A 24,076-nucleotide genomic window follows, 5' to 3' on the forward strand; every position below is an offset into this window, starting at 1 on the left:
AACAGCAGCATTCCTTGGTTACAAATTACATCACTTGTAATTCGTGTCCAACCCCCGTTTTTGAGCTCCGCTCTGTTCCCAGCCGTGCCGGGCTCGGTTCTGTTCGTGCCGGGCTCTGGGTGCAGTAGGGTCAGAGGGGCGGTGCTGCGATCCCACTGCTGATCCCACTGCTGCTCCCACTGCTGATCCCACTGCTGCTCCCACTGCTGCTCCCACTGCTGCTCCCACTGCTGATCCCACTGCTGCTCCCACTGCTGATCCCACTGCTGATCCCACTGCTGCTCCCACTGCTGCTCCCACTGCTGATCCCACTGCTGCTCCCACTGTTGATCCCACTGCTGATCCCACTGCTGCTCCCACTGTTGATCCCACTGCTGATCCCACTGCTGATCCCACTGCTGCTCCCACTGCTGCTCCCACTGCTGATCCCACTGCTGATCCCACTGCTGCTCCCACTGCTGCTCCCACTGCTGCTCCCACTGCTGATCCCACTGCTGATCCCACTGCTGATCCCACTGCTGCAATTCCCTTTCCCAGGGCCTCTGAGCCAGACCCTTCCTCTTGGGATTGGGGTCTCTTGAAACAAAACGTGACCCAAGTGCGCGATGCTCGCACTGCAGGCCCTTAGCCAGACCTGCCCAGCTCAGCTGTTCATTAACAGCTTCCTAAAAAGCACAAAGCTGGACTTGAATCCCTTTTCAAACCTCAGAGCTCCATGTCATTCCCAATTTCACAGCCCCCTCTAAAGCCCCCGGGCTGCGGGCCCGGTGCCGTTCCCCTTTGAGCGCTCCGGGCTGCGGGCCCGGTGCCGTTCCCGTTACAGCCCCGTGCTTCGGGCTCGGTGCCGTCTGTCCTGCCCGTGTCCCTTTCCTGTCCCTCCCGTGTCCCTCCGTCCCTTGTTCCGCCGTGTCTCTCCCGTGTCCCTCTCATGAATCTCCGGTGTCACGCCCGTGTCCCGCCGTGTCCCGTGTCCCTCCCTTGTCTAGCCCGTGTTCTGTTGTGTCCCTCTCATGTCCCGCCGTGTCTTTCCCGTGTCCCGTGTCCCGCCGTGTCTTTCCCGTGTCCCGCCGTGTCTCTCCCGTGTCCCGGTCCCGCCGTGTCTCTCCCGTGTCCTGTGTCTCTCCCGTGTCCCTTGTCCCGCCGTGTCTCTCCCGTGTCCTGTGTCTCTCCCGTGTCCCTTGTCCCGCCGTGTCTCTCCCGTGTCCCTTGTCCCGCCGTGTCTCTCCCGTGTCCCGGTCCCGCGTGTCTCTCCCGTGTCCCGTGTCTCTCCCGTGTCCCGGTCCCGCCGTGTCTCTCCCGTGTCCCGGTCCCGCCGTGTCTCTCCCGTGTCCCGCCGTGTCTCTCCCGTGTCCCGGTCCCGCCGTGTCTCTCCCGTGTCCCGGTCCCGCCGTGTCTCTCCCGTGTCCCGTGTCTCTCCCGTGTCCCGTGTCCCGGTCCCGCCGTGTCCCTCCCGTGTCCCGCCGTGTCTCTCCCGTGTCCCGGTCCCGCCGTGTCCCTCCCGTGTCCCGCCGTGTCTCTCCCGTGTCCCGGTCCCGCCGTGTCTCTCCCGTGTCCCGTGTCTCTCCCGTGTCCCGTGTCCCGGTCCCGCCGTGTCCCTCCCGTGTCCCGCCGTGTCTCTCCCGTGTCCCGGTCCCGCGTGTCTCTCCCGTGTCCCGGTCCCGCCGTGTCCCTCCCGTGTCCCGCCGTGTCTCTCCCGTGTCCCGGTCCCGCCGTGTCTCTCCCGTGTCCCGGTCCCGCCGTGTCTCTCCCGTGTCCCGTGTCTCTCCCGTGTCCCGTGTCCCGGTCCCGCCGTGTCTCTCCCGTGTCCCGTGTCTCTCCCGTGTCCCGGTCCCGCCGTGTCGCGCCGTGTCGCGTGTGCGGAAGCGGCGCGGGCGGTGACGCGCGGGCGGGAGGCGGAAGCGGCGCGGGGCGATCGCGGGGCGGCGGCGGCGGCGGCGGCGGCGGGGCCGGGCCGGGCCCGGCGAGGCCGCGGGGCCATGACCGAGTACAAGCTGGTGGTGGTGGGCGCCGGCGGCGTGGGCAAGAGCGCGCTGACCATCCAGCTCATCCAGAACCACTTCGTGGACGAGTACGACCCCACCATCGAGGTGCGCGGGGCCGCGGTGCGGAGCGGGGCGGGCTCGGGGCCGCGGGCCGGGGAAGCGCCGCCGCGCCGGGCCCTGCCCGCGCCGGGCGGAGCGGGTGCGCCGCCGGCTCCCCGCGGCCCGGCCCGGCCCCTCCCGTTCTGCCTCGGGCTTCTAGAGCAGCCACGGGCAACCGGAGCGGCCAGCGCGGGTCTGTGCAGGGCGGAGGTTCTGCTCACTGCGAGGGTGTCTGTGGCAGGCTTTTCTCTTCTTCTCCTGTTGAGGAATTTCTTTAAAGCAACGGGAGTTCTGTGTTTTGTAACAAAGGGTGAGAGGGCTTAGAGTCTCATTTAAAATGGGATCGTTTGGGCATGGTTCAAAATGTAATCGTTTGGGTAACATTTAAAATACTGTAGTTTTAGATAGAGACAGATGAGATCACAAAGTCCCGACTGTTAGAAGGGTCCTTAAAGCTCATCTCGTTCCACCTCTGCCATGGCAAGGACACCTTCCACTGCCCCAGGCTGCTCCAAGCCCTGTCCAACCTGGCCTTGGGCACTTCAGGGATCCAGGGGCAGCCACAGCTTCTGCAGAGCAGCTGGCAAAGCTCCTGCTGCGCTTTCATGATTATTTTTCCTTCCCACCGGTGCCCCTGGGGGGGCAGGAGCAGCGCAGGGCTCATGCAGGTGCCCGTGTGTGTGTTGCAGGACTCGTACCGCAAGCAGGTGGTGATCGATGGCGAGACGTGCCTGCTGGACATCCTGGACACGGCGGGGCAGGAGGAGTACAGCGCCATGAGGGACCAGTACATGAGGACAGGGGAGGGCTTCCTCTGCGTCTTCGCCATCAACAACAGCAAATCCTTCGCCGACATCAACCTCTACAGGTACAGCTGGGGCTGCCCCACGGGCAGGGAGCGCGGGGACAGGGCAGGACACTGGGAATGGAGCACTGAAGTGCCTCACTGAAGGCTCAGGAGCAGAAAAATATTAAATCTCCCACTTCTTTTGGGAAGTTTTGCACTGTTCTGCGCCAGTGCACAGAATCATAACAGGGGTGGGTCGGAAGAGACTTCAGATCTCATCCAGTTCCACCCCTGCCATGGACACCTCCCACTGTCCCAGGCTGCTCCAAGCCCCATCCAGCCTGGCCTTGGACACTTCCAGGGATCCAGGGGCAGCCACAGCTGCTCTGGGCACCCTGTGCCAGGGCCTCATCACCACCTTTAGTCAATTAAGACTGAGATGGTTTTTAGTGGGTTTTTTGTGTTAATCATATCATCAATCCATATAAATATCTCCAAGGGGTGTCACAAGAACAGTGTAAGACTCTTTTCCATGATGCCCAGGGACAGGACAAGGAGCAGTGGCCATAAACTAAACCACAAGAAGGTTAACATTAGGAAAAACTTCTTTCTCATGAGGAAAAACTCCTCAACATGGGGAAAAAACTTCTTTCTATGAGGGTGGCAGAGCCCTGGAACAGCTGCCAGGGAGTTGATGTGTCTCCCTGTCTGGACACATTCCAAACCCACCAGCATGTGGTCACCTGCTCCAGGTGATCTTGCCTTGCCAGAGGTGATCTCCAGAGGGCCCTTCCAACCCCAGTTGTTCTGGGATTCTGTGAATCAGATGCCATTTGCAGCTACAGAATGTCATCCCTAAGAAAATGGGTGAGAAATCCAGAGTGGAGTTATCCATGCACAGAAAATGAAGCGTACAAAGAGCTTGGCTATCCTGCTGACCCCTGAGGCCCTGCTCACCTTTAATGTGTTTTTGTGGCACAAGGTTGTTTGAATACTGATTGATACCAGTTTTTATATTTAGAAAATACTTCCTATTTTTTTTTTTATTTGCCTTCCTAAAGAGAACAGATCAAGAGAGTGAAGGACTCGGATGACGTGCCCATGGTGCTGGTGGGGAACAAGTGTGATCTGCCCACAAGAACAGTGGACACAAAACAGGCCCAAGAATTGGCAAAAAGCTACGGAATCCCCTTCATAGAGACCTCTGCAAAAACGAGACAGGTGAGGGGCTCCCCCAGGGCCTGGCTCCTTCCTGGGAAATGCAGCAATGACATTTTCCCATGTGCTTTTGCCTTATTTACAGGAGAGGCATTTTCTCAATTCCTTTACAGTTTTTAGCTTTTATTTCCTCACTCACTCTTAGCTTGAAAGAGTTCTGGGCTGGGCCAGGAATCACTTCAGACTTACCCTGATTTCCTTTCAAGTGGGTAAATAATGTAGAGAATAAAAAAATTTCAGCTCCCCTGAAGTTACTAAATAAAACTTAAAAACTAACTAGGGAAAAAATACTCTTAATAATAAACATAATACCAGTAAATGTAGAGATAAAGAGACCTACAGTAGTTTTCTGGAAAATTACGGAACAAGAAAAAATAACACATGCCCCCCAAAAAAAAGTTAAAATTCACCTTTACTATCACAACTTTCAAATGCAACCATCAAGAACCCCTCTTAATAAACCTCCAAAACCATACAAAACCTCCCAATAAGAAACAAATGCTTGCAAAATAATTCCTAAAAAATAATATTTGGGTCTTAAATAAAAAACACATTTTAACTATAATAAATAAATACCTCATTATAAAGTCTCACAGAACACACAGAAGAAAAAGAAACACAGCTACTTTCTACTGCTTCAAACGATGTTAAAAATTTGATTGCAGCCAGTTCCAGCAGTGCTCAGTGCTGGCAGGAGGAGCAGCAGAGTTTCAGCTGCTCTCCCTGGGGAGTGTCAGAGGCTGAGCTCGCTCACCCCAGACCTGCTGGGCTTTCTTGGCTCGTTAATGAAAGCCAATTAGCAGATTATGATTGCAGACAGAATTCCCCAGACTGGACTAATGGGCTTCTCCAAAGCCTCCTTGGCCACGTGGGCCTGGCCAGCCAGCCCTGGAGCAGGGGAACAGAGCAGGGAAGGTGCAATTATTGAGCAGCAGCCAGAAAATCCTGAAGAGCTGAATGGTAAGAATTCTAAAATTAGGCAGGGAGTAGCTTGTTTCCTGCATGGAACCTCCCTGAGATACAGTTTTCCATGTTTATTTTAGTGGTTGTTACCCCAGGAGGAGTCAGGCTGGGACATCCATATGGGATTTTTCCTCTTAGGAACCACAGGATCAGCTGGGTGCTGCTCTTCTGTAGAATTGTGCCTTTCAAATCCATTAAGGGGTTCTGGGATGGACAGATCAGTGATTTCAAAAGCTTCAGGGAAGAAAATACCTGACTTTGTGTTTGCATTCAGGGTGTGGAAGATGCTTTTTACACCCTGGTGAGGGAGATCCGGCAGTACCGGATGAAGAAGCTCAACAGCAGCGAGGATGGGAACCAGGGCTGCATGGGACTGTCCTGCCTTGTCATGTGAGAAGGTGAGCTGGAGCCCCCCTTCTCCCCTGGCAGAATTCTTTGCCTTCCAGCAGCTGATAAGTGTGGCTTAGAAATGCTGCAGGTGGGGTTTTCCCCTTTTACAGAACATATTGATTCCCAGAGATTGCATCCTACAATGCTTTAATGCTCAAAAAAGCAAAATTGCCCTCAAAGTTGGTGACAGAGCTTAAGAAAAGGAATTTTTATTCACGTCACCCTTTTGGCTGATGGGTGGATGGAACAAGATGATCTTTAAGGTTGCTTCCAACCCAAAACATTCCATGATTTCCACCAATTCCAATGGTGTGATTTTCTCATTTCTTTCTGTCTCCTACTTTTGGGAAACCATTTGGACTGTTTTTTTATAATTTCTGAAGAAATACCTTGAAAGAGGGGTATGCACAGCTGACTGATTGACCCCTGCACAGCTGCCCTCGAGCTGTGTTCCTCTGGAGCATGCTGATTCCAGGATTAACCAAATAAAATGGTGTGCCAGTAATGGAATCTGAGTTCCCAACTGAGGGAAATTCCTTTCAGCCATTCCCTGAAAGATGTTGCTCATGACTATGAAAACAGCCAGACCAGCTCAGGACTTGCACTGCTGCACTGCACATCCACCCCAGAGCAGGACAGAGCTAATTAGTGCTAATTGGAGGTGTTTTTGTTCCAGATGCCAAGAAAACGTGGTTCAGGTGCAGCTGCTGGACGAGCCTCGATCTCCTGTGCTGCCTCTCCTGCTGACCCCTGCAGTGTTGGGGTGCCAGGGACAGACTCTGGGCACCAGAGTTAATTAGCACAAGGTTCTTCTCCGTGCTCCATCTGAAGAGAACATCCATGGCATCTACCTCCCTGCTCAGCTCACGGAGCAGCAGCACCTCGGGATGTGCTGGGATTCTTCTCTCACTGTTACCTGGGTTTGTTCCAGAAGAAAACCAGTCACAAAAGTGAACTATAGAGACTAAATGCTGTGAAAAAGATGACACTTTACCTCTAGAGTAAAAGCTAGAAGTGCTGTGTGTCCCCTGTCTGTTGGATTCCGTGCAGTGCTGTCAGAGGAGTGGCACAGTTGGTGTCACAGGGGGTTGTGCCACCTGGAGTGCCCCTGTCCCCTCTCAGCTGGGTGTCTGCTCTCTGTGCACCTGAACAGCAAAAGTGCAACATCTCCAGTGCCAGGAGTGCCACCTACCCGATCCTCCATTTCTGTAATAAAAAGGAAAGCCTTTCCTAACTAAGTGCCTGTTTGCTAAGAAGATTTGAAGTTGTCCCTTGGGTTGAGGAAAACCCCAAGGACTGGAATTTCTTGGGAGCTCATTGTGTCAAGCAGGCAAGTGTGCTGTGGGTGATCTGGGCCTGACAGGATCCTCCAGCAGGAATTTGGAGGCTGGAAGGTCCAGCAGGCACTTGTGAGACTCTGGGACAAGGGAGGGAACACACTGCATCTGTGTTTTACTTTCTTTGTGGGTGGAACAGTTTATACTCTGTATTGTTTTCCTGCAGCATTCAGATCTCTTCCAAGTTGGACCAAACCTATCAGCTGTTTGTTTTTAACATGAACTGCCAGCATTTCTGGGCAGCTTCTCACTAATTAATCTGGTAACTGGAGGTTGCTTTGGACAGCTGCTATTCAGCTCTCTCTGTAACTTGCAAATTGTTTTATTCTGAATTATTTTCTTACCACAGACTGTAAAGAGTCTCTTCAAAATGTCTCTAGACTGTCAAATGTAGTTGGAATTTCCTTGTCAGGGAAGGAGTGGGGGGGTGGGGTTGACTCTGTCAGGGGTGCAGAAAGTGACTGCTCCATCCCTGGCAGTGCCCAGGGCCAGGTTGGGCAGGCTTGGGGCAGCCTGGGACAGTGGGAGGTGTCCCTGCATGGCAGGGCTGGGATGGGATGAGCTTTAAGGTCCTTTCCAACCCAAACCATCCTGGGATTCTGTGATGGAGGGGAAAAGGCTGAGAGCTGCCACAGGCACCTGAGCCAGCTTGTGATTGCAGGGTCCTCAAAAAATGAGGAAGGAAATGAGTTCAGTGATGGCTCCACAGAAGGTGTGGGACAGACTGGTGGAATTCTGAGCGAGGAAATTGTGAACCATTCCCTCCAGCTGAGGGAACTGAGCTGAGCCAGTTCCTCCCAGAACAAAACCTCCTCCCTTGGGTCCCAGGTGCACACGTGTAGTCACTGCTCCAGTGCCCTGGGACGTCCTCCCCTCTCCTTGTGCTGCTGGGGCTGCTCAGGCAGCAGAGCTGAATTCCCAGCGAGGAGGAGGAGGAGGAGGAGGAGGAGGAGGAAGGAGCCTCAGCCAACAGAGGGAGCATTTGGTCAGTGCCAGGCCCGAGGAGCAGGGCAGTGCAGGAGGCTCAGTTTCAGGCTGTTGGTGTCAGTCACACATCTTCATTTGGAGGGCTCGATTTCAAATGGGCACTGGAAATCAGTAAACAGAGAGAGAAGAATTTTTTCCTTTTAAAGTTGCTTACTTAACAGTCTTAATTCTCTTCTTGGAATGAAGAGGATCAAACTGCATCACATTTTCTTTATCTGCGATAATCCTTATAAATACTCTTTTCAATTTATTTTAACTTTGACTGACGTGACTGGTAAGAATTAAATCCACAAAAAATTTAACATAAAATATTCTTTTCCAGCAATATACACACAATGGTGAGCAGAATTGTGGGGACCATTGGCTCAAGTTTGATGTTGCCCAGAGCAGCTGTGGCTGCCCCACCTCTGGAAGTGTCCAAGGCCAGGATGGAGCAACCTGGGACAGTGGAAGGTGTCCCTGCCCATGGGATGAGCTTTAAGGTCCCTTCCAGCCCAAACCATTCCACGACTGATGTGATGCTGCAGGTTAAACCTGACAGAGCTGCCACCACTGCATAGCCAGGGCTGAGAAAACTTTGCCAGGAGGATTTTCTGTGAAAGCCTTCCCTGTGGGTCTGCTCCTGAAGAGGGGTTAATAAAAAAACCCCTGGGAAATGAGAAAAACTTTTGGGGCTCACACCTCCTCATGCAGAGCCAGCAGGAAGGGGCAGTGTGGAGTTGTGAGGACACTGAATGGTGACATTCTGTCACCCAGGCCCATGGATGGGGTTTGATTTCTTGGGAAATGCAGGAATTTGTTTCCTGCATTTGTGAGACATGGGAAGCCTCTGGCATTTGATGTTTGAAGGGTGTCTGGTCAACCTGGAGAATTATTTGGGTGGAGGTTCATCACAGCTACGCTCCACATTCCCCAGCATGCTCTGGTTGCCATGAAAATGTACCAGCTGTAGCTCCAAAAGCTGGGAATTCTCAGCAATGTGTGGGAACTGACTGGAAAATGCATCTGCTGCTCTTTGCTGTTCCCTTTCTCTTGGGCTCTATAAAACCTGAAAAGGGAGAAAGCCCTGGTGAGGATAAGTCTGCATTTGTGTCACCTTTGGAACCTTTTGAATGGATTTTAGGACTTTTTCAGTTTTTAGGGTGCTGCAGAGATGACCTGCAGAGGTGACACTTCCAACTCCATCAGTGTAGTTCCAAATCCAGCAAAAAAAAAAAAAAAAAACAAAATGAGGGTGTTGTATTAGTCAGGAGTGTGAACTGAATGGTTGTAATTTGTTTCCAACTGCCTCACAGAGAACTCTGGGTTTGGTGGCAGCCAAGAACTGGAAGGACAAAACCCTGTGAACTTTTGGGAAAATTATTTAGAAGATAAGCACAGAAGGTTTTGCACAAGACAGGTCCCTGGAAAAGGTGGTTTAGTAGATTTGGTCCAAATATTGTTATTTAGAACAGCACAACTCTGCACTTGTGCCAAGGTGATTTAACTGCCTTGATGGGCAGAACAGACATGAACAACTTTTGAGGTAAAATATTAAAAATATTAAAATATTTTAAAAGGGTAAAGCTCTTGTTCAGAACTTCCAAGTGCCAATGACTGGAACAAATGTTTCTGTTGCTGTGGCTGAGCACAGCTCAGTGGAGCCAGTGGAATTCTGTGGTTGTTTCTCTGTGTCCTCACTCAAACAACTTTCTTGCTCAAACAACTGCTCAGATTCTGTCCTCATCCTTGCTGGGACTTTGGATTTTAAGCAGGATGTTTAAGATTACATCATTTTTAGTGCAGCTCAGCCTTCAAATTGGATTTCAAGCAGCCTCAGGCCTGTGGGGGAAGGAGTGCAGTGGAAGTTTGAATCACATTCTGACCTGACTGTGCTCCTCAAAAACCCCAAACCTTGAGTGTGTGCCTGTGTGTAACCCTCAGGATGGTGGGGAAATGTTGGGATCTGGACTTTTAACCCAAGGGCTAATTTGTTGTCACTGTTTAATTATTTGCTTTCAATAATGCATCTCTTTTGGTTTGAATGGAAGTAAATTATTTTGCTTCTTAAATAACTTTTTTAAAGAATAAACTTTGAACTCTTTGGTTGTTTGAGTTCTGGGCATGGGATCCATGAGAGGCTTACAGGAGGTTTATCACAGTGCCCTCTGCTTTGCCTGTGGGCTGGGATTCAGTCCATTCAGTCGTGGGCCAGGCTCAGCTCTATCACAGATGTGCCCTAGAGCATCAGGGAGAGTGGCCTTGAGACTGCCACAGCCTTGGGCCAGTCCACTTTTAATGACTTCATCAATCTGCATCTTGCTGCTGCTGAATCTCCATTTGCAGTGGTGTCCCTCATGCTGATTTATATTTAAAAAAATGTAAATCAATACTTTACCTGATGTTCCAATGGCAAAACCAGCTATTAAATTACTGCTGTGCCCAAATAATGCTCTGTTAGGCTTTTAAATGGCTTGACTCAGTCTTCTAAAATACTTCCCTGTTGCCTTCCCTCCTGCAAGAAGGCAAATTGTGTCAGAGCACACAGTCAGTAAATGTGCTCCAAGGGTATTTCTCCTCAGACCTCGTGTCAAGCATCTGAGACCTGGAGTCCAACCTGGGTTTTGTGCCAGGAAATTAAAAACAGACCCCCAGGAGCAGGTCCAGCCTGTCCCCAGAGCATTCACACCCTGAGCTGGGTGCTGAAAACCCGGGGGTTTCGTGGCTTGCAGGGAAGGTTTCCCTGCCATGGATTTGTTCCCTGGCCCTACCCACGAGCTCCCTGCAGAGGAACTGGTTTTGGCTGTGCCCTGGAGCTGGTGGGGTCTGTGCAAGGTGAGGAGAATCTGCTGAGGGTGTCCCCAGTGCTCCATCAAAGGCCCAGGTGGGATCCACCTTATCCCCTCTCTGGTCAGACTCCTCCTCTTGAGGAATTAAAACCATTTTCTGGCAAAGTTTGCCCCACAGCTGCCCCTGTGCTGTGGGTGCAGGGCCAGGCAAGCTGGAGGAGGATCCTGCTCGGACCCAAGCTCCCAAATTTCTGGTCCCACCACTCTTGGCTGGAGCTGGGTGGAACCAGGGCAGCTCAGAGGTAAAAGTGGGGGGGTTTGGAGGCACTCCAAAGCCTCTGGGTGTGAATCCCTCACTTTCCAGCTGAAAAAGAGTGGGAAGACAGGCTGTTTTTGTCAGCCCTTGAGTTTGCACAGGCCCTGGGTCTAACTTTAGCACAGCATGCCCAGGCTTTACTCAGATTTCCACCATGAGCCCACCCAAGCTCACCCTGTGATTAAAAAAGCTGAGGGCTCAAGACACGATCAAGATTCTCTTGAGGAAGATGACCTCTGCATCCTAAAGGTTATTTTTGGTTTCAGATGTGAATCCCAAGATCCCAAGGAGGGTTAAGGGTTGATAGAGTCCTTGTGGGAGAGCAAACAAGAAGAGACAGATTTTATAGCCCTTGAATGAAACAGTTAAACAATAATGTGCTGTGGAGACTCTCAAACTTGGGGATGGGTGAAAGCAAGAAGAATTCAGAACCTGAAAATTTTATCAGCATGAGAGGGAGACCAAAGCTATACCATCATCCCAGCTTTGCCCTGGTGCTGCACCTCTGCAGTTGGAGGGAGGAAAATTTATATTTTTGGGGAATAATAGGGAAGGGGGGTAAAATTCCCTAAATTCTGGAGAATTTCTCAATTGTCACCCAGCTTGTTTTGAAGTTGTGCCCATCAAATAATGGGAACATCTGTTCCAGAGAATTCTTGGATGCTGTGGAAATTATTTCAGCTGGAGAAACTGCAGCAGCTCACCTCACTTCACTGGCTGTGCCACAGGATTCCTGTGCTCCTAAGGACAAAATCCATGGCTTGTTACTTCCAGCTCTGCATTTTATTTTATTTGTGCAGGTGACTCTCTCACCTATTCCAGCTTTCTTCTTGGACAAAAGCTTTCCATAGCTGCTCCTGCAAAACATGGTACAGGCATCCCTTGGATGCACATATAATTCCAAATAATGCTGTCTGTTCCAGGTGGTTTTTCTGTTCCCTTCAATGCTCTGACCAAAGCCACCCTTTAAACCAGAGCCAGGCTGTGCCCAAATGCTTTGTCCTATTCCAGGACAGCTTTCCAACGCCATCAAAAATGAAAGCACAAACAGGAGAGACTCTGCTTCACCTCAAATCTATTTTATCCCCCTGACTTGCTCAGTTTCACCACTTCCCACCAGGAACCTGAATGAGGAGCTCAGAGTTATCCTGGCAACTGCAGGGCACAACAAATTCTGGCCTTTCTCTTCACACAGGAGGTGTTTTCCAGCTGCAGGTGAGATCTGAAGAAGGTTTGAGGCCACCCTAAAGGAGGGTACAGCCCTCAAAGCCAACATGCTGGAAACAACCTGCTTGAGATGAAGGCAGGAGGTGCCTCCCAGCCTGAGATCTGCTCTGCCAGAGCCAAACTGAGGCAGGAGCTCCCTGACCCCCCTTGGGTTTGACTGAGAGCTGCTCAGATACACCTTGGTTGTGGCTCAGCACGTACAGAACTGATTATCAGATCAGCATTGTGACACCAATCTTGGAAAAGGCAGTTCCTGAAAAGATCAGGAACGAACTGTGGCTCCTTGCACCTCCCTTTTATTAGTTGGATTCAGCTGTGAAGAAGTGAGGACATCTGGGCAGTCCTGATGGTAAAATCCAGGCTCTCAAACACATCCCTCCCTCAGGAAAAACCTCTGAACAGCTCAGGTGAGAGCACGTGGTTTGTACCTATCCACAACCCCTGTTCTGTTTGGGAATTTCCTTTAAACCTGTGGTTCAGCATAGAAGACATCAGGTTTAGTCTCTCTCAAAAGACTGAATTCCCCAGACCACATTAGAAAGGTGCAGCTGCGCTAGAAAGCAGAAATCTGGCCAGACACCAGCTGAAACTTCACAAAATGTAAAATGCAAACCTTACTTAAAGAAAAAGATTAATCAAATTTGATTAATTAAATTAAATAAAATTTAATTAAATTTGAGCCCTGCTTTCACCTGTTTCAGTTCAAGTGTTTATGGCTGCACTTTAAATAGTCCTACAGTTGATCTCCACTCTCCTTTTAGAGTGGGAGAGTCTGATTACAGGGAAGGGAAAGCAGTAAAATTAGTGTTGGGCTGCCAGGCAGTCACTTGGCCCCTTGTGCTCGGGAACTCTGGGGTGTTATTGAGGCTCTGCAAACGCTGCTGCGATGTCCCGGGTGAGAATTCCAGGTAGGTCTGAAAGCCAAGTGTGAGCCAAGGGGCCACAGGGCAGATTCCAGGCCCACAGCCTTGGAGATTTGGATGTGTGATGTCCAGGGGACCTCTCTGGGGCCTTTGGGCATTTTTCTTCCTGCTTGGTGACATTTTTGGATAGTGCAGTAAAGAAACGGTGTTATTGTTTAAATCTTCCTCTGCTTGTGCTGAAGGAAAAGATTGCCTCTCCTGCAGCGTAATGTGTCCTGTAATGCCATCATTAAATCCCTGTGGAAGGGCTCTGAGGGATTTCAGGAATCTCTGGTCACTCACTCTGAGGGATTTCGGGAATCTCTGGTCACCCACTCCGAGGGATTTCGGGAATCTCTGGTCACCCTGGTGAAGCTCAGCTGTGGGGATGGGAGCAGGAGCTGGGCAGCAGGAGCAGGGCCAGCCAGGCTCTGCAGGACAGTGCAGAGGGACATGTGGCAGGTGACTGCAGAGCCCTGAGTGATAACAGCACCAAACAGCCCTGATAGGAGCATGTTTGGAATTGCAGGGCTGTGGTGTCAGAGATGCTGTCCCAGCACGTGAAGCTGGTGTTGAAGCCTAGCCCTGCACCATCAGTGGGAGGTTGTGAACCTTCCTGAGTGTAATTTCCATCCACTAAAGAGATGAAAGGTCAAACAAAGCATTTCTGGGATGCTTTGTAGGTAAATAATACGTGGAGTCAGGATTCTGGAGGGTGTGTTCTGCAGGCTGGGCTTTGGGAAGTCGGCAGCTGTGAGGCCAGAGCTGCAGCCTGAACTGCTGGGTCAGAGGGGAAGGGCAGGAGCTGCAGCCTCAAAATGCTGCTGCCAGCCTGCCTGAGCAGCAGAGAGGAAATGTGGGGCTGCAGTGCCCCAGCTGCCTGATCCTGTTGGGGAATAAGGGGAGCTGTGGGCACAGGGGGATGGAACTCGGCATCTCTGACATGACCACCCAAGCTGAGGGCCACAAAGGAGGGCAGGAAGGGCAAAAAGCAGCAAAGCCTGGTGCTCTGAGTCTCTGGGATATCTGCTTGCCTGGTCAGCAGAAGGCTGTGCTGCCCTCCCTGTGTCCCTGCTGTGTCCCTGCAGGTGCAGGGAGAGCCCTGCCAGGCCAGCTCGGCCTTAGCACAGGATGCTGCCTCTCCGGTGTGCAGTGAGAGGATCTGGGTGCTGGAGGATGCTCCACCTTGGGCACTGCAGGGAAAGCAGGGACTGTGCCAGGCAGAAGCTGTGCCAGAGCCACACTGGGCTGGATGGGTGGGATGGACCTGCAGTGGGGTTTGGTTCCACGCTGAGGCATCACCGAGGCTCTGTCGAGGGACAGGCAACGCACAGTGTCCCTCTTTGTGTTCCTCAAAGTCACAACTTCTTCTCTGCCTTTTCCTTCCAGCACCTGAAGGGGCTACAAGAAGGCTGGAGAGATTTCTCACAAGGGCAGGGAATGACAGGACAAGGAGGAATGGTTTTAAGCCAAAGGAGGGCGGGTTTTGATGGGATATTGGGAAGGAATTGCTCCCTGTGAGGGGCGGGAGGCCCTGGCACAGGTACCCAGAGCAGCTGTGGCTGCCACTGGGCCCATGGAAATGTCCAAGACCAGGATGGACAGGGCTTGGAGCAACCTGGGACAGTGGAAGGTGTCCCTGCCCCTTAAATGAGCTTTAAGATCCCTTCCAACCCAAAACATTCTAGGATTCTCTGATTTTTTCATAAGTGGAAGGATTTGGCTAAACTTGTACTTTGCAAATCCCTTTTTAAAGACTGATGAGGTGATAAGGCAAAAATACACTAATTTTAAGGGGCTGATCACAACAGCTTTTATTTTGTCTCTGTTTTATCTCAAACAGCAGAACAGAAACGTGAGTATTGCTGGGTTTCTCTATGCTCTGCTGTATTACTGCCTAGACATGATCCCTGGAACCAAGCAGCAGTTACATGATCATGTAGATCATGTAGACTGTGAAGATCATGTAGATCATGAAGATCATGATCAGGGTGATCCTTCAGCTGCTGGGAAATGCTGTTTCCTGGCAGTGCCAGCTCTGCCCATCGGCGTTACACAGAATGGTCCCACCTTTTGGTCCTTTGATACAGCACCAAAATATGCAATTTGTTAAATATCATTCTAGCACCCCGAGTGCTGTTGAGAACCCCCTGTCTGTTCTGCTTTGGTCCTCACCTGTGACCATGTCCTGTGTGACACTCGATGGTGAGGTCCATCCTTGGGCACTGATCCTCACCTTGCTTCGTGCCCAGCTGCCAAAACCCCTGTGCTGCCATGCAAACATCTGCTTCTGGGAGCTGCTGCCAGCAGAACCCTTGGGTTCTTGTTTTATGGTGTTCTGTTGGCATTGGAAGGGCTTTTAACCTCCCTTGTTCTCCTCCATAAAGCTCCAGCCAGCCCTGTGGCACCTTTGAACGTGGTGGGCAGGGAGTGCCCAGCTGGGAATGCCCTGACACGGTGGGAACTGAGTGCTCGGGCTGCCAGCTCTGCCCCATCCATGCCTCTGTCTCCCCCTGACTGCTGCAGCAAGTGGATTCTGGGCTCCCTGGAGCCTTAAGGGCTCTGCCACATTTTCCCTCTTCCTCCCACTGCATGTTCCCATAACTGCTCTTCCCAAGGACCTGCTTCTCTCTGGGCCTTTTGGCAGCATTCTTGGAATGTATTTACTTGTCCTGCTGTACTGGGGGTACATCAAGTTATGTCTCCAGCCCACCAGGTGTGGCCCGGCCTTGCTGCAAATCTGGGAGGTGGCTCAGAGTCTTCTCTAGGGTGTGGGGGCCACGAGGAAATGGCAGCTGAGCACGGAGCTGCCTGCAAGGGGCACCTGCCTGTTCCAGTGGCTGGGAATCACCTCCCTGTGGGACGCTCAACTCCTCTTTGCAGATATGGACGAGTCCCTGCGCTCCTTCGCCGAGAAGGTCTTTGCCTCCGAGGTGAAGGATGAGGAGTCCAGGGGAGAAATCTCTCATTTTGATGTGGAAGAGATCTGTCCCATCTCCCGGCAGGAAATGACAATGCACATGATGCTCCAGGAGGCCAGTTCCACAGTGGAAATGCGGTGAGTTCCCAGGAGCCCGGGCAAGGAGAGGAGCACAGCCTGCACCTCCCGGCCACAGCAAACAGGGGGGATGTAAATCACAGCTCACCACACCTGTGGAATAAATCCTTGATAATCCCAGGGCATCTGTCAGGTACTCCAGGATTTCCTCTCCAACTGCTTCCACTGTTGGACAGAAAGCCATTCCCGGGGCGTCAGCACAGCAATGGCCACAGAGCTGTTGGGGAGGGAGACTCTGGAAAGATGCAACTTTCTCAGAGCAGACAGAGAAATATTCCAAGTGTCCTGGGTTTCCACATCTCCTCCTTCTCTTTAAACTTCCTATTTTGCATGCTGTGGCCAGTGCTTCTGGCAGCGCCTGTTGGAGGTGCTCAGAAATGCCCGGTGAGCGGATCCTGCTGTGCACAGCTGGATCACGGCTGCGGGCAGTGCCCTGGCCCTGCAGCCGTGTGCGACCATGGGACGGGGCTGTTCGCCTGAGCCTTTCTCCGCAGCAGGAAGAAGCTGATCCGCATGAAGACGACTGTGCTGGCACCTCCCATGGCCCCGGGGGCAGTAGCCAGCCCGGCTGCCCCCGATGCCAGCTTCGCCTGTCCCCAGTACCAGACTGTGCCCGACTTCCAGCGGGTGCAGATCACTGGGGATTACGCCTCTGGGGTAGGTGCTTCCGTGGCTGCTCCCTTTCCACCTCTCCGGTCCCTGCCTGTCCCTCAGCACTCAGTGCCCACTGTCAGGGTCAATCAGAGTCTGTACCAGCTGCAGTGGGGAGGCTTCTCCCAGCTCAGTCTGTGCCTCATAAGCATCTGGGGGTGCCCTGCTGCATCCCTGGTGATGCAGAGCTGAATTCCTTAGCAGGAGCTGTGGGGTGCTGCATATTCCCATGGGATACTCCAGGGAGGGCCTGGCAGGGCTGGCTGTGCTCACTCTGTCACATCCTCTCTGCTTGCACACAGCTCTGTCTGAGGTCTGTGCACATCCAAGGATCCCAGAAGAGCTGAGGGAAGTCACCAAGCCCCTGGTACAGGCAGGGTCACCTAGAGCCACTTAACCAGGACTGCTATCACATCCCGGGCTAATCCTGCCTCCCTCTCCTCCTCAGCCTCCTATTACATTGGTGCTGCTTCTAAGAAGCTGCTGGAAGTTGCTCAGCCTGGAGCTGTCTAGCAGAGGGGATCTGGAAATCCCTCCTTGCTCAGGCACTGAGCACATTCCCCCTGCCATAAATGTCCTAGCTGGGAGTGCTCGTTTCCTGACCTGCTCCACTCCAGCCTCTTCTGACTGCCCAAAACACTTGTCTGTGCAGTAAATCAAAAATCATTGACACACAGGGTTAGTGCATGTTGTTGTTCCTGCTTCAGTTTCAGCCCGGGCTCCAAAAATAGCTTTAATGTTTTGCCCAGGCCTGGCTTCCATTTCAGGGTCAATTACTGATTGCAGTGAGAAATGTAAGAGGGGGAGACATTAGAATTCCCTGGTTCTGCAACCAAGTGCTTCCCTTTGTCATGCCTGGGTCTCTGCTTATCATCCCTTCCTCGCCCTGCTCAGGCAGAGTGTAGGACATTGATATGATATGATTTGATATATGAAATGATGAGATATATGAGATATGATTCTATGATATGGCAAGAAAGTTTGAGAGGGACGTTTTACAATACCATGTAGTGACAGGACAAAGGGGAATGGCTTCCCACTGCCTGAGGGCAGGGTTAGATGGGATATTGGGAAGCAATTCCTCCCTGTGAGGGTGCCCTGGCACAGGTTGCCCAGAGAAGCTGTGGCTGCTCCATTCCTGGAAGTGTCCAAGGCCATGTTGGAGGGGCTGGGCGCACCCTTGGATAGTGGAATGTGTCCCTGTCCACAGCAGGGGCTAGGACAAGATGAGACTTAGGATCCCTTCCAGCCCAAAATGTTTTTTGACATTTATCTTGCTGTGACCAAAATCTCCCTCCACCTGGGTGCACCAGGGTGCCTCTTGGACACACTGTGTGGTCGCCTTCAGCATCCCCTCCCCTGCAGGTGACAGTGGAAGACTTTGAAGTGGTGTGCAGGGGCCTGTACCGGGCGCTGTGCATCCGGGAGAAGAACATGCAGCAGTCGCTGCAGAGGTTCCCCAAGACGCCCTCGCAGTACCTGCGCGCCATCGAGGGCGAGCCCTGGAAACCCAGCGACGCTGGCCCAGGTACAGCCAGGCACCCCGGGGGCTTCCTCTGCCCTCAGCAGGGCAGGGCTCAGGAACTTGCCCAGGTCCCCTCCTTGGTGTCACAGTGGCGGGGTGTCCCTGCCTGCTGCGTGGGGTGGGGGAGCAAGGCAGGCCTGGGAGGTTTGGGCTGGCAGCCTCATGGAATTCTCCTTTTGCTGCAGTGTTCACCCCCCCAGCGAAGGATGGACAGGATCCTCTGGACAGTGGGAAGCTCCCTGAGAACCTGGGATACCACGTGCAGATGAAGGACGGGATAGTTTATGTCTACGCAGACAAGGCAGCGGCTGAGAGAAATGAGCCCAAGGACCTGCCCTACCCCAGCCTCGAGCACTTCATTGATGACATGAACTTCCTCCTGGTCCTGATTGCACAGGGGCCTGTGTAAGTGCACAACCCACCAGGTCCTGCCTCGGTGGGCAGAGGGAGGTCAGGGCAGCCCCCTTCCTTTCCTGGCAAGAGGGAGGAACCTGCTGGTGACACACCTGGCTGTGCAAGTGTCCTCAGCACTTGTTAGCCCTCTTGGTTTGGGTCATGCAAAGCAGCACTCAGGCTGGAGACAGGACCTGCAGATAGGCTCCCAGCTGGCCAGCCTTCCTTCAGAGCTCTGTAATAGAGCCAAGGGAGGCACCTCAGGGGAGCAGGGCTGGCCAGCATGAGCCCCTGCACCCCAGGTGGAATCTGTGTCCCTGTGCTGAGGGGTGAGGAGCCAGTGTCTGTTCTGCCCTTTGCTCTCACCAGGAAGACCTACGCTCACCGGCGCCTCAAGTTCCTCTCGTCCAAGTTCCAAGTGCATGAAATGCTCAATGAGATGGAGGAGATGAAGGAGCTGAAGAACAACCCCCACCGTGACTTCTACAACTGCAGGAAGGTAAAAGGCAAGGCTCAGAGCCCCAGGGACCCTGGAGAGGAGCTGTTATGGTGCCTGCCCCTACCTGGGAGCCGGATGTTAGTCCATGTCTGTAGCAGCAGCACTGCTCCTGTGAAGGGGATGTGCTGCCTTCGATGCTTTTGGCAAAGCTGTGCCCTCTGTGTTCTCCTGCTGGGCTGAGCCCTGCTCCCCACACAACGTGCTCACCTGAGGGGTTTGTTCACCCCCTGTGATGGTACCCAAGCATCCCAGCTTGAAGGTGTCCTATCATTGCTGGGATCCCCAACTCAGGAACAATGATGTGCAGTTCTCCAATGATTTCAGAAGGCTAATTAATTACTTTATTACACTATAATACACTAACAAGAACTATCACTAACTACCTAACTAGAAAACCCATGACTCTCTCCAGAGAGTCCCGACACACACATGGATCTAATTGGTCCATGAATCCAAAACACCATCACCAGAATCCAATCAAGCAATCACCTTGGGTAAACAATCTCCATACCACATTCCACATAGGCACAAACAGGAGCAGCAAGTGAGATAAGAATTGTTTTTATTCTCTTTTCTCTGCTTCTCTCAGGAGAAATCCTGAGAAAACCAAGTCTCTGTCCAGAGGGCATGTGAATACCACAGTGTCCCTCTGTTTTCCCAGGTGGACACGCACATCCATGCTGCAGCCTGCATGAACCAGAAGCACCTTCTGCGTTTCATCAAGAAATCCTACTGCGTGGATGCTGACCGCGTGGTCTATAATGCCAAGGGCAAACAGCTCACCCTGAAACAGCTTTTCCAGCAGCTCAAACTGCACCCGTACGACCTGACAGTGGACTCCCTGGATGTCCATGCTGTAAGTGGTAGGACATTTAATTTAAGATCACTCTTGGGCCACTCTTCCCCCCATGGCTCTTGCCTTCCCTGTGCACCCACACTTGTTGCATGCACTAATATTTGTGTCAGGGTGCAGCAGCTCCTGGATGTGCCATTTTGGGTGGTTTGGCTCAGCCCCTGCTCCCTGCCAAGCTGTGAGGGCAGTGTTTGAGCCTGATCTCCCTGCTGCAGGGCCGGCAGACATTTCAGCGCTTTGACAAGTTCAATGACAAGTACAACCCCGTGGGGGCCAGTGAGCTGCGGGACCTCTACCTGAAGACGGAGAACGCCATCAATGGCGAGTATTTTGCTACTATCATCAAGGTACGGAGAGAGGGGAGGAGAACAAGGTGAAGCTGTGCTGCTGCTGTGGCTTCCCTTGCCATGGTTGCTCTGGTTTGCAGGAGGTTGGCTCTGACCTGGAGGATGCCAAGTACCAGCACACGGAGCCCCGGCTCTCGATCTACGGGCGGTCGCCTGAGGAGTGGGCCAAGCTGGCCAGCTGGTTCAACACCCACCGGGTCTATTCCCCCAACATGAAGTGGATGATCCAAGTCCCCAGGATTTAGTACGTGCTGCGGGGCTGAGGGAGCACTGTGCCTTCTAGATTCCTCATCCCTGAAAGGGTTGCGGGGACAGTGGGCCATGCTGTCCCTCTGGTAGCAATTAATCCCTGTCTCTGTCCACAGTGACGTGTTCAGGTCTAAGAATTTCCTTCCCCACTTTGGGAAAATGCTGGAATATATCTTTGTTCCTGTGTTTGAGGCAACTGTCAATCCCCAAGCCCACAAAGAGCTGAGTGTCTTTCTACGCCATGTGAGTGTCAGTGGTGATGTTGTCAGGTGTGGGGAGAACTCACATTCCTGTTCGTGCACAAGAAACGGGGTATTCCCTGACATGGGAATGACATCAGTGGGCCAGGGGCTCTGCCTCACTCAGGTGAAGGGAGGTGTGGCCAGAAGTGTGGGGAAGGGTCAGACTGCTTGGCCTGGCTGCTGCAGGGCTGTGAATTCTCATCCACTCATCTCCTGGGGAGGTGTGAACTTTATTCCTGTCCTAGACAGTGCTTGGGGGGTGTGAGGAGCGAGGGCACCCTGCCCTTGTGGGGCACAGGGGCAGAGCTGGGCTCTGGTGAGCTGTGGTGGGGCAGAGTGAGCCCACCTGGGCATGACAAGGTGGGGAGTGTGAGATGCACCTCTTTTTGTCCCCTTGCCAAGCAGATCACAGGCTTTGACAGCGTGGATGATGAATCCAAGCACAGTGGACACATGTTCAGCACTAAAAGTCCAAAGCCAGAGGAGTGGACTTCTCAGAAGAACCCATCCTACACCTACTACATCTACTACATGTATGCCAACATCCTGGTGCTGAACAACCTGCGCAGGTGAGGCCTGGGATCTGCCAAGGGGCTGCCTCGTGCCTTGCCTCAGTTCTTTGGTTGTTGGTGTGGAAGAAGTGGGGCTCTCCTCGCTCTGTATTTGGAGCATCACATCCCAGAGCAATCCAGGCCCCCCTCGGTAGGAGGGATGATGGACTGGGGAGAAAGTTCAGGGATTGCAGAGATGCATCTATTGCACACACAGAGGAGAAAAGAGAAGGAGTAATGTGCTCCTAGGTCAAGCTGGATTCCCGGGGACTCATGGCAGGGGCAGAGCTGGGCCTGAAGTTGGGTCCAGCCACCCAAGCCTGCTGTTTGCCTGCTCTGAGTGCTCCTTCCCTGTGCCCAGGCAGCGTGGCATGAACACGTTCCTGTTCCGCCCGCACTGCGGCGAGGCCGGGGCCGTCACACACCTGCTGGCGGCCTTCATGACAGCTGACAACATCTCCCACGGGCTCAACCTCAAGAAGGTACGTGGAGCAGGCTGCCAGGAGCAGCCCATGCATGGCAGAGCAGGAGAAGTGCTCCCAGTGCCTCAGGTAGCTGGCAGTTACCTGTGCCTCTGCTTTACACTGACACAGCCTGGCTTCAGGCTGGTGTTAAATGGTTCTCTGGGCTTCTCCAGGCATATCTGGGGATGTGGCTGAGTACTGTATTCGATTTTGGGGGTTTAGCCCCACAGACCTATCACAGAATATGTTATCACTAGAGCCAGCTGAGCCTGGTATCAGACAGCTCCCTGGCTTCTTGTGCTCCTTAGCCTGAAGCACTGATTGCTGGCTGGCCCATCTCTCCCCTTGCACACAATTCCCTGGCTGGGACCAGCCTGATCTGAGGCGTGACCCTGGAGAGGTGGAAGGTGCAGCAACTTTATCCCTAACGTGGTACCTCTGCTCATCTCTGCAGAGCCCGGTGCTGCAGTATCTGTACTTCCTTGCCCGAATTCCCATTGCCATGTCCCCACTCAGCAACAACAGCCTCTTCCTGGAGTATGCCAAGAATCCCTTGCTGGACTTCCACCAGAAAGGGCTCATGGTGTCCCTTTCTACAGATGACCCCATGCAGTTCCATTACACCAAGGTACAGTGTGAGCTGAGCGCCGGGGCTGGGACTATGGGGCTGGCACTGTGTGCGCCTCGGTTTTTTTGGAAGCCAGTGGCACTTGCAGAGGGTCCAACATATGCTGGGCCATGTCCCCTTTCTCCAGCAGATGTCCAGGTAGAATATTAGGAAAAATTTCTTCACTGAAACAGGGGTCAAGCATCTGAACAGGCTGCACAAGGCAGCAGTGCCTGAGAGTTTTCAAAAAATGCAAACACATGGCTATTTGTGATATGGTTTAGTGGGCACGGGGGTGTTGGTTGGAAGTTGGACTTGATTCTGGAGAACTTTTCCAGCTCCAATGATTCAGTGGCTCTGTGAGCTGTGGGACAACCCCTGCAGAGCACAGGCTGTGCTGGCAGAGGCTGCTGACCCCTAACCCCGTGCTGCAGGAGCCCCTCATGGAGGAGTATGCCATCGCCGCCCAGGTATTCAAGCTCAGCACCTGTGACATGTGCGAGATCGCCAGGAACAGCGTCCTGCAGTGCGGCCTGTCCCACGAGGTGGGTGTCCTGTCCCCTGAGGAGTGTCCTGCAGTGTGTCCTGTCCCCTGAGGGGTGTCCTGCAGTGTGTCCTGCCCCATGTGGGGTGTCCTGCCCAATGAGGGGTGTGTCCTGCCGTATGAGGGGTGTCCTGCAGTCTGTCCTGCACCGTGAGGGGTGTCCTGTCCCCTGAGGGGTGTGTCCTGCAGTGTGTCCTATCCCATGAGGTGGGTGTTCTGTCCCCATGCAAGGGACACAGTGTGTCCTGCAGTCTGTCCTATCCCCATGCGGGATGAGTCCTGTCCCACAAGCTGGGTGTTCTGCAGTGTCTCATATCCCACGAGGTGTTCCTGTTCCATGCAATGGTGTCCTGCAATATGTCCTGTCCCATGAGGTGTGTCCTCTCCCACATCGTGAGTGTCCTGTCCCATGAAGAAGGTGTCGTTCCCACGCAGGGGTGTCCTGCAGTATGTCCTGTCCCATGAAGAAGGTGTCGTTCCCACGCAGGGGTGTCCTGCAGTGTCTCCTGTTGCACGAGGGGTTTGTCCTTCTGGGGAGGTCCTGCCCACGGCCTGAGAATGGCACCCAGCTCCACTCGTGGGCTCAGGGTTTCCTTCGGGCGCTGTCAGCGGGGCTTCTGAGGTCAGTACCGCTGTCTTTGCCTCTGGCAGGAGAAAGTGAAGTTCCTGGGTGAAAACTACCGGGAAGACGGGCCCGATGGCAACGACATACGGAAGACGAACGTGGCCCAGATCCGCGTGGCCTATCGCTACGAGACCTGGTGCTACGAGCTCAACCTCATCGCCGAGGGGCTGAAGAACGAATAGGCGGGGACCGGACCGCGGGGCCGGGGCCGTGCCGGACTGTGAGGGGGGCCGGGCCGGGCCGGGGCCGTGCTGGACGGTGAGGCCCCGGGGCAGCGCAGTAAAACCCCGTCCGTGAAGCGGCTCCGAGCGCCTGAGGGAAAGGGGGCGGGCCCGTCGCCTGAGTGACAGCCACGCCAGCCAATGGGCGGTGGTGCAGTGCGCTCTGGGGCGGGGTGAGGGTGGGATCTCATCTGAGTGACAGCCACAGCAGCCAATGGAGGGCGGCTCCGTGAGTGCCGGGAGCGTCCTGCGGGAGCGGGCCGAGGCCGCG

The 24,076-nt window shown here is 53.3% G+C and overlaps 2 protein-coding genes across 4 annotated transcripts; both read left to right on the top strand.

The window, feature by feature from the left end:
• The first annotated feature begins 1,932 nt into the window (after nt 1-1,932).
• On the top strand, nt 1,933-6,677 carry NRAS (NRAS proto-oncogene, GTPase). The gene is made up of 5 exons (XM_021535288.2): nt 1,933-2,087; nt 2,771-2,949; nt 3,930-4,089; nt 5,324-5,447; nt 6,116-6,677. Exons 1-4 carry the CDS (start codon nt 1,977-1,979, stop codon nt 5,441-5,443), a joined length of 570 nt encoding a protein of 189 aa, XP_021390963.1. The 5' UTR covers nt 1,933-1,976; the 3' UTR covers nt 5,444-5,447; nt 6,116-6,677.
• A 5,705-nt stretch (nt 6,678-12,382) lies between these two features.
• On the top strand, nt 12,383-23,882 carry AMPD1 (adenosine monophosphate deaminase 1). 3 transcript variants are annotated; one of them, XM_021535289.2, is made up of 15 exons: nt 12,383-12,481; nt 15,860-16,034; nt 16,529-16,691; nt 18,051-18,213; nt 18,396-18,615; nt 18,973-19,102; nt 19,764-19,958; nt 20,171-20,302; nt 20,383-20,546; nt 20,668-20,794; nt 21,199-21,362; nt 21,706-21,826; nt 22,263-22,436; nt 22,850-22,960; nt 23,611-23,882. In XM_021535289.2, the coding sequence occupies exons 1-15, from the start codon at nt 12,421-12,423 to the stop codon at nt 23,764-23,766; spliced, it is 2,256 nt and encodes a 751-aa protein (XP_021390964.1). In that variant the 5' UTR covers nt 12,383-12,420; the 3' UTR covers nt 23,767-23,882. The 3 variants fall into 3 exon arrangements, with proteins under 3 accessions (XP_021390964.1, XP_021390965.1, XP_021390966.1); XM_021535290.2 differs by having other exon boundaries at nt 16,532-16,691; XM_021535291.2 differs by lacking the exon at nt 12,383-12,481 and adding an exon at nt 12,891-12,982.
• The last annotated feature ends 194 nt before the right edge of the window (nt 23,883-24,076 follow it).

This window comes from Lonchura striata, chromosome 30, assembly GCF_046129695.1.
Source record: "Lonchura striata isolate bLonStr1 chromosome 30, bLonStr1.mat, whole genome shotgun sequence".
Taxonomy (NCBI): Eukaryota; Metazoa; Chordata; class Aves; order Passeriformes; family Estrildidae; genus Lonchura; species Lonchura striata.